General features: G+C 41.8%; 2 protein-coding genes across 2 annotated transcripts; both read left to right on the plus strand.

The window, feature by feature from the left end:
* The first annotated feature begins 2,023 nt into the window (after positions 1 to 2,023).
* Positions 2,024 to 3,786, plus strand: LOC127488546 (olfactory receptor 7E178-like). Its single transcript, XM_070059226.1, has one exon. It carries the CDS (start codon positions 2,074 to 2,076, stop codon positions 2,959 to 2,961), a length of 888 nt encoding a protein of 295 aa, XP_069915327.1. The 5' UTR covers positions 2,024 to 2,073; the 3' UTR covers positions 2,962 to 3,786.
* Positions 3,787 to 7,283: 3,497 nt separating this feature from the next.
* LOC138845777 (olfactory receptor 7E178-like) lies at positions 7,284 to 8,092 on the plus strand. The gene is made up of 2 exons (XM_070059353.1): positions 7,284 to 7,474; positions 7,564 to 8,092. The coding sequence occupies exons 1-2, from the start codon at positions 7,284 to 7,286 to the stop codon at positions 8,090 to 8,092; spliced, it is 720 nt and encodes a 239-aa protein (XP_069915454.1).
* Positions 8,093 to 9,819: the final 1,727 nt, after the last annotated feature.

A 9,819-nucleotide genomic window follows, 5' to 3' on the forward strand; every position in this document is an offset into this window, starting at 1 on the left:
CTTTTAGAAATATTTCTATGTGTGGTATGGAGAGAAGCATAGAAATTTTGGAAACGTGGTCATACTAACAGGTAGACAGATTAAATATTGACTTCTGAAGTGAGGATCAGACAAAGTGTTTGAAGGAGACCAATGTACTTCACAGAGAAAATAAAACAGAACATCAATTCACACTAGTATATTTCAGAAGCAGTAAGTATAGCACACTACTCCAATGAGCCCCAAAACACTTCACAAGTAAGTTTTAAAGAAAACTATTTAAGGATCCCTAAATCAGTACTGGCACAAGAAGCTTGTATTTTGCTGCAGTGAATGAAGCCTCAGGTGGGGAAGCTTGCAACTGGTGTCACAGTACCTGGTTCAGGTCTCGACCACTCCACTTCTGATCCAATTCCTGCTCATGTGCACCCTAGAGGCAGCCTGGAATCAAATAAAATGAAAAATGAATAGGAATACAGTAAAATACTTACAGAAGTTTCTTTCCAACAGACTTATAACGTGAACAATTATTGTTCCACATTTACAGATGAGGAAACTGCTCAAGTGCATTCACATTCTTTTCTGGCATTCTTTGTTTTACAAATCTTTTCTTTATTCAATGACAGTATGAACTATTAATATAGTAAAGTGGAGTTGCCTTGAGGCAGCCAGAATTAGAGAATTGCAACCAATGAATCAAAAAGGTATAAAATGAAAATATTTGAATTATGCACAGGAAGTTTGGGACTCCAGTGGCCTTGCCCTTCCCTGATACCAAATATCTCAACTTAAATAAGGGCACTTATGATCATAAAACCTATAAAGCAGTCTTACCAGGTCTCTATAGAAAAGAGAAGAAAAATGGAAACAATAGTTAAGGAAGATACAGCTCTTCCATAGGAGATCATACAGGGTAGATGAGAGCATGAGAGCAAATAGGATAGATAAAAACATGAATAAAACTTTAAAAATTCAGGTATTTCTAAATAGTTCATTATTTCTATATATTGGATAGGTAAGAATACACTAATATAGCATTTGTGGTCAGTGGTTTCATATGGTCATGTGCATTTAGTTAAAGCATACTTATGAACGTCTGATATCCACTGATGATGAGGATGGATGTACTTGATGACTTTAAAGAGACAAACAGGAGTGATTAAGATGTCCTCCTCCCACCTGGGGTACCTGGGTTCGATTCCCGGCTCTGGGCCATGACTCAGCTTCCTGCCAGTGCAGACTGTGAGAGGAAGACGTACAGCAGAAGCAGTTGGGGCCCTGTTACCCATGTGGGAGACTTGGATTGAGTTCCAGCTCCCAGCCTCTGCATTGGTCTGCCACACACAGCACAGGCATCTGGGGAGTCTCCCTGTGTGTCAGCCTTTTAGAGCAAAAGAGACAATGGAGAGAAACCAGAAAACCTAAGAATGCTGAAACCCTGACACACAACAATAGTTTCCAATCATGAAAGGCAAGTGCAATTTAGAGCCTAGATAATGCAGTCCTAACTTTATAGTACTTATAAATATTTTCAGTCAAATGAGCTTTTATCATGGCCTAAGAACAAAATAAGATATATTCAATTGCTCTTCATTTCCTTGAATTAGAATGATGTCCTACAGGGGGAAAATGCACTTGCTATTCTTTCTGTTAGAAGACTTGGTTGCATTTGGTTGTGATCACAGACAGTGCTCAACTCAGGTGAGTGTCTAAAGCAGGTGTGCATAGATGGAGAAGAGGAACACAGAAACCAATCAGAAGGAGCTCCAGGAAGACTGAGTCTGTCACTATGGAGGAAGATGACAGAGGTTGTATGTCTCCAAGTGTGAAACAGAGGTGGTGGTCTTGAAAAACATGTAAAACATACCTCAAAAGATTAAGAATGTCAAAATTGTATTGCCCCCCAAAATTTTTGAATTCAATTTATTCTAAGAACCTTAGAGTTACTCATGTGCTATACCCATAATGGGTTGAGTTGAAAATATATGCAAGGGTCATGAACCAGTTTTTCTTATACTAATGCTATTTTCTTTTCAAAGATTCCCTGGTTATATTGAAACACAAAATGTCACATGTGTCTCCGAATTCCATCTCATGGGCTTCTCAGAGATGACAGAACTGCAGCCCCTCCTCTTTGGGCTGTTCTTGTCCATGTACCTGGTCACGGTGCTTGGGAACCTGCTCATCGTCCTTGCTGTCAGCTCAGACTCCCACCTCCACTCCCCCATGTACTTTTTCCTCTGCAACCTGTCCTTGGCTGATGTGGGTTTCACCTCCACCACGGTTCCCAAGATGATTGTGGACATCCACACTCACAGCACAGCCATCTCCTATGTGGGCTGCCTGACACAGATGTCTCTCTCTGTTATCTGTGGATGCATGGATGCTTTGCTTCTGACCGTGATGGCCTATGACCGGTTTGTCGCCATCTGTCACCCACTGCATTACCAGGCCATCATGAATCCCGGCCGCTGTGGCTTCTTAGTTTTGGTGTCCTTTGGGGCCAGCCTTCTGTATTCCCTGCTGCAGAACTTGATGGTCTTAAGGGATTCCTGCTTCAAGAAAGTGGAAATTTCTAATTTCTTCTGTGAGCCTACTCAGCTTCTCATCCTCACTTCCTCCGACTCCTTCACCAATGATGTATTCACATATCTTGTTGGCATCATCTATGGTTTTCTCCCTATCACAGGAATCCTCCTCTCTTACTATAAAGTTGTGTCCTCCATTCTGAGAATCCCCTCAGCAGGTGGGAAGTACAAAGCCTTCTCTACCTGTGGCTCTCACATTTCAATCGTTTGCTTATTTTATGGAACAGGCCTTGGAGTTTATCTCAGTTCAGCTTTCTCACTTTCTCCGGGCCAGGGTGCCTGGGCTTCAGTGGTGTACACTCTGGTCACCCCCATGCTCAACCCCTTTATCTACAGCCTGAGGAACAGGGACTTGAAGAGAGCCATACAGAAGCTCCTCAGAAACACAGCCTAATTTCTGTCCTTGCGCCATGCGTTTGGACTGCAAGTTGAAAAAGGAAGCAAAACTAAGCATCTAGAAGTACAAATCTCACCTCTAACCACATGATGTATGAGGCTCTCGTCTCTCTAAATTTTGTGTCTGAATATCGCTTCTTTTGCCATTTTTAATGGAGAGTATTACATATTTTTTATACATCTTAACCATTGCATGCCTGAATCCTACTTTACCTCTGCAGAACTCTCTGTGGTTTATTATTGATGATCCAGGAATCCTGGACAAATGAACAACCCTTTCTGCATTTTTCAAGTTTACATCTTTTCCATAATTCTTCTGCACGTTTCATCACATTTTGAACCTATCTGACTTATTTGTGCTGGTTTTCAGTGTAGACCCCTAACAATGCTCCTTTTTTAGGGAACCACCAGGGTTGTTCACCTACCCTCAGGCCTGGGTCCTGCCACCAGAGATTCTGATTTTTTTCAACTTCTGTGAAGACTGAAGTGAGATTTATTTGGAAGGCAGACATACACACGCATGGAGGGCGGGGTGGTTAGAGAAATAGAGGGAGATCTTTTATCCACTTGCTTACTCCCCAAATGGCTGCAATGGCCAGAGCTGGGCCAGCCCTAAGCCAGGTTCAGGAGCTTCTTCTAGGTCACCCCCATGAGTGGCAGGGGCCTACGCACTTGGGGCATCCTCCTTTGCTTTCCCAGGTGCATTAGCAGGGAGCTGGAACAGAAGTGGAGCAGCCAGGATTTGAACTGGCACCCATATGGGATGCCAGGGCTGCAGGCGGCAGCTTAACCCACTTTGCCACAACTCCAGCCCTTGGCGAGAATTTTTAAGGTACCCTAGACATATTCTGAAAATCTGTAGTGTTTTAGGAGCTTCATTGTATGTGGTAAGTCAATTCTTCTTTGCTGCTCAGGATTCTCTTTTTTTCTGCAACATGGATATTTTGATTATCATTTGGCTTAGTGGTAGTCCTTTGGATTTATTTTAATTGGAGTTAACTGAGCTTTTATACTGTGTATATGGACTTCCTTCTTCAAATTTAGACAGCTCCAAATATGAGTCACTGTTTCTTAAAAATGGCTCTCTACCATACTCCATTTCTTTATTCTTATTGTGTAATTTCCATAAGGCATATGGAATATAGGGCATATCTCCTTGCGGTATCCCATACATCCCTCTAGTTTTATTCACTTTTCTTCATTATTTTTCTTTTGCTCCTGTGACTAGATAATTTCAAATAAAAAAATCTGAATCTGAACATGAAAATATTGATTACTGGAGGTTGGGAGTCATGGAATAAGTGAAAGTTTGGGATGAAAAGATAGGGGAAAAGGCCAGCACTGTGGCACAGCAAGTAAAGCTGCTGCCTGCAACACCGGCATCCCACATGGGTGCCAGTTTCAGCGGTGGCTGCTCCACTTCCAGTCCAGCCCCCTACTAATGCACCTGGGAAAGCAGTGGAGGTGGGCCCAAGTGCTTGGGCCCCTGTGCCCATATGGAGATCTGAAAGAAGCTCCTGAATTCCGGCTTTGGCCTGTCCCAGCTCCAGCCATTGCAGCCATTTGGGAAGCCAACCAGTGAATGGAAGATCTCTCTCTCTCTTTCTTCCTCTTTCTGTTAACTCTTTCAAATAAATAAATAAATAAATAGTCTTTATAATAATTGGGGAAGATGGGTGTAGTTCACTGTAACCAAGATATTAATATGTGATGTAATAGGGGACATAGAATGAGGGGTATATGTGGACTCTTATATTACTACCTCACAATTTTTTGTATATTTAAAACTATCCTGACATAAAGTGTTAAAAAATGATGATATAACTGTTAGTAAATAAATAATTTGAAAAGTCCAAAAGTTCACTGATTCTTTGTTGTACTTGAACCTGCTGTTGAAACTCTATAGAATGTTCCATCTTAGTTATTGTATTCTTTATCCCCAAAGTTTATTTCTTTTTTACAGTTTGTTACCTTTATTTTCATTTATTCCATTTTTTTCTGGTTGCACAGTTGATCTCTTTGTGTCATCTTTTAGCTAGCTGACAATCTTTGAGATGATTATTTTGAATTTGTTGTTTAAAAATCAAATATCTCCAATCTTTAGTTTTTTTTAAAGATTTTATTTATTTGACAAGTAGAGTTACAGTGAGAGAGAAAGAGGCAGTTCTTCCTTCCGTTGGTTCATTCCCCACATGGCCGCAACAGCTGGAGCTGCACCGATCTGAAGCCAGGAGCCAGGTGCTTATTTCCTGGTCTCCCATGAGGTTGCAGGGGCCCAAGCACTTGGGCCATTTTCTACTGCTATCCAAGGCCACAGCCGAGAGCTGGATTGGAAGAGGGGCAAGCGGGACTAGAACCGGTGCCCATATGGGATGCCAGCACCACAGGTGGAGGATTAATCTAGGGCGCCATGATGCCGGCCCCTCTCCATATCTTTAAAGAGGGTTTAGTAACTTATTTCTGGTGAAGCATTGTTCCTTTGGGTCATATTTCCCAGTTTCTATGCATTCCTTTTGTTCTCTGGTTAGATGTGATCATTGGGGAAAACATCTTCCCCAAGTTTTCTGGACTGGATTCATATGGGGAAAGACCTTCACAGATATTATTGGGGACTCACAAACCTTTGCTGGGAGGCATCTTCTCTGGGCTGTGTGTGAGTTTATAGTTGTTTTCAAGAGCACATCATCATCTCCGCCTGGAGTCTTGCTTCTGGTACTGAAGTTGCTCTGGGAGGATAACTAGGTGTTTTCCATAGTTCTCAGTGGCTCCTATTCTGGTACCCATAGGCCACTGCCATTTCCATTAGAACTCCAAGTCAGGCAAGGTATAACACACTTCCTCAGGTAGCCCCTAAGAGGACAACACATTTTCTCTTTCCCTTCCAAGACAGATGCTAGGAGTTGGGAGGGGGGCGTTTCTGCTTATCCTGAGATGGTGTTTCTGGCACTGGCAGGGCCTTGGCTAACAAACACAAAGAATGCTGCCATTCACTGTGAGGTAGTTCCTTCTGGCTTTGTGCTCCTCTGGGCTTGATGTAAAGCCTTATCCAGCTTGTGGAGCTCTTACAGAGAATTTGGTCCATGGATGTTGTTAAGTTAGGACTCTGTGGGTGGAATGAAGACCTTGGACTGACTTCCTATTCCTTTGTCTTAATGATATCACCATGGCCAACATCATATTTTATTAACCACTAATGAATTGATGACACTCATTAAAAAAATCTAAAGAAAATACATTCTGGAGCAAAATGAAGACTACATGATGCACAAAAATCATATCTTACTGGAATCACTTGTGAATTTTGCCACAAAATGGCTACAGCCTGTTTTGATGTTGGGAGATTCTGGTGGATAAAGAGAAACCAGGATATCCTCTTTGGACTAGTTGGCTGGTGATACATCATGAAGTAGTATGAGTGGAAACTCTATCATTACAAACACAGAGACAGTTGTCCTGCAGGAGAATCTGAGAGCATGACAATTTGATGGGGGTTCAGCTGAAAGGTAGCCTGGTCATTGCTTAACCTTATTGTGTACAGATGTTAGGAGTGAAAGTGTTCAAGATCACACAAGTGTCAATATCAGCCTGTGCTTTTAGACATTCAGAATTCTGCTGCCAGGGGTGGGCATTTAGCACAGCAATGCCTGAATCCTGCAGTGTAGCATGTAAAAGCCACTGCCTGCAGTTCTGGCATCCCATATGTGAGCTGGTTTGAGTTCTGGCTGCTCCACTTTTGATCCAGCTCTCTGCTATGGCCTGGGAAAGCAGTAGAAGATGGCCCAAGTGCTTGGACCCCTGCACCTGCACGAGAGATCCAGGAAAAGCTCTAGGCTCCTGGCTTTGGATCGAGGCAGCTCCGGCCCTTGTAGACATCTGGGGAGGAACTGGTGGATGGAAGACCTCTCTCTCTTTTTTTTCTCTCTGCCCTGCCTCTCTATAACTTTGCCTTTTGAATAAACAAATAAATCTTTTAAAAAATTGTATTACACCAAAATTTTTCTCTTTAGTTCAATTGTTCTAAGAACATTAGAGTAAAAGCATGTGATATACACATAACTGGTTGAACTGAAAATATGTGCATGTGCTGATTGCCTGTTTGTGTGATTCCTTTTACCAACACTGTTTTTTTTTTTTTTTAGTAGGATTAGGGTATCTTGAAACACAAAATATCACACATGTCACAGAATTCCATCTCATGGGCTTCTCAGAGGATCCAGCACTGCAACCCTTCCTCTTTGTGGTGGTCCTGTCCATGTATCAGGTCACGGTGCCTGGGAACCTGCCCATCACCCTGGTCATCATCTCAGACTCCACCTGCACATGCCCATGTACTTCTTCTTCTGCAACCTCTCCTTTGCTGATGTGGGTTTCACCTCCAGAATGGTTCCCAAGATGATTGTGGGCATCCACACTCACAGCAGTCATCTCCTACATGGGCTGCCTGAAACAGATGTCTCTATTATCTTTGGGTGCATGGATAATTTGCTTCTGACCGTGATGGCCTATGACCAGTTTGTCACCATCTGTCACCCCCTGCATTACCAGGCCATCATGAATCCCAGCCGCTGTGGGTCTTAGTTTCAGTGTCTTTTGTGTTCAGCTTTTTGGATTCCCTGCTGCACAGTTTCATTGTCTTGCAAGTTACCTGCTTCATGGATGTTGAAATTTCTAATTTCTTCTGTGACCCTTCTCAGCTTCTCAGTCTTGCCTGCTCTGACTCCTTCACCAATGACATAGTCAGGTATCTTGTTGGCATCATATATGGTTTTTTCCCTATCTCAGGGATCCTCTTCTATTACTATAAAATCGTTTCTTCCATTCTGAGAGTCCCATCACCAGGTGGGATGTACAGAGCCGTCTCCACCTGTGGCTCTCACCTGTCAGTCGTTTGCTTATTCTATGGAACAGCCATTGGTGTGTATTTCAGTTCAGCTTTCTCAGTGTCTCCTGGAAAGGGTGCCTTGGCCTCAGTGGTGTACACTGTGGTCACCCCCATGCTCAACTCCTTTATCTACAGCCTGAGGAACAGGGGCATCAAGAGGGCCCTGTGGAGGCTCCTCAGGAAAACAGGCTCTCCTCAGTCCCCGTGCCACGTGTCTGGGCTCTTGGTGGTAACTGCAGCAAAATGAATCATCTAGACCTACAAATCTCACTTTTCTCTGTATATGATGTGTGAGGCTGGTGCTCTCCAGATTTTGTGTCTGGTTATTGGTTTTTTTTGGTCTTTTTAATGAGGCATATTATAGATTTTTATACATTTTTCATACATAACCAGAGGCTGAGAGGTATTAAGCAATAAAATGCTTTTAGATAAAAAATAAAAGAAGCTGGGTGTGGATCAATAATTGTGACAAAGGTATTAATGAGATATTAAACAGGAAATGATGTGGTGAGGCGTGTAGGGGAATTCTTCTTATGACTATCTCACAATTTATGTTGTATAAATTTAAATCAAAGGGAGCACATAAATAAGTCTAGTACCTGCTAACACTAACCGATGGAATAAATAAAGCGGAGAGTGATCCAACATGGGAAGTGAGATACTCAGCAGACTCATAGAATGGCAGATGTCCTAAATAGCACTCTGGCCTCAGAATCAGCCCTAAAGGCATTCGGATCTGGCTGAAAAGCCCATGAGAGTATTTCAGGCATGGAAAGCCAAGACACTCTGGCAAAAGATCTCTGCGAGTGAGATCCCAGTGGAAAGAACAGGTCTTCAAAGAAGGAGGTACCTTTCTCTGAAGGGAGGAGAGAACCTCCACTTTGACTATGACCTTGTCTAAACAAGATAAGAATCGGAGAACTCAGAGGGCTTCCATAGCCTTGGAAACTCATGGCCGGAGCATAGGGAGACTACTGATGCCATAGACAGGAGTGTCAATTGGTAAAGTCAACAACAGGAGTCACTGTGCACTTACTCCTCATGTAGGATCTCTGTCCTTGATGTGCTGTGTATTGAGATTTAATGCTATAACGAGTACTCAAACAATATATTTCACTTTGTGTTTCTATGGGGGTGCAAACTGTTGAAATCTTTACTTAATGCATACTAAACTGATCCTCTGGAAAAAAAAAGAAAGAAAGAAATTATCAACTCCCAATTTGACTCTCACTGGGATTAAACATGACAATAGGTCTGATCTGATTTCATCATCATTTTAAAAAAATCATCTATTATTTCTCACTTTATGTTTCTGTGTGAGAGCAAACTGTTGAAATCCTTACTTAATGTATACTAAGCTGATCTTCTGTATATTAAGATAATCGAAAATGAATCTTGATGTGAATGGAAGGGGAGAGGGAGTGGAAAAGGGGAGGGTAGTGGGTGGGAGGGACGGTATGTGGGGGAAGCCATTGTAATCCATAAATCGTACTTTGGAAATTTATATTCATCAAATAAAAGTTAAAAAAAATTTAAATCTATTCTGAAACCAAATGTTAAAAAATATACAACTGTCAATAAAAATTATTTGAAAAGTTAAAAAAGCCACTGATTCTTCTTGATACTCTGCTGAACATTCCACTGAATATTCCAACAGAGTAATTGTTTACTTCCTCTTCTAAAGTTCTGCTCATTTTTTTTCTTTTAGAGTTTATGTCTCTGTATTTTTATTACCAATTTGCTAATTCATCATTTTCCTGATTGCTTTGTTTCTATCTGTGTTATCTGTTAGAATACTGATAATCTTTAAGTGGTTATGTTGAGTTTGTTGTGGGATGATCAAATGTCTTCATTCCTTTAGGAAGATGTAGTACCTTATCTCTGGAGATGCAGTTTGTTAATTTGATTAGGTGGTATTTCCCTGTTTCCATGCATTCTCATACTCTCTATGGATATTTGAGCATTGAGGAGAAA

The sequence above is a fragment of the Oryctolagus cuniculus genome, chromosome 16, assembly GCF_964237555.1.
Source record: "Oryctolagus cuniculus chromosome 16, mOryCun1.1, whole genome shotgun sequence".
Taxonomy (NCBI): domain Eukaryota; kingdom Metazoa; phylum Chordata; class Mammalia; order Lagomorpha; family Leporidae; genus Oryctolagus; species Oryctolagus cuniculus.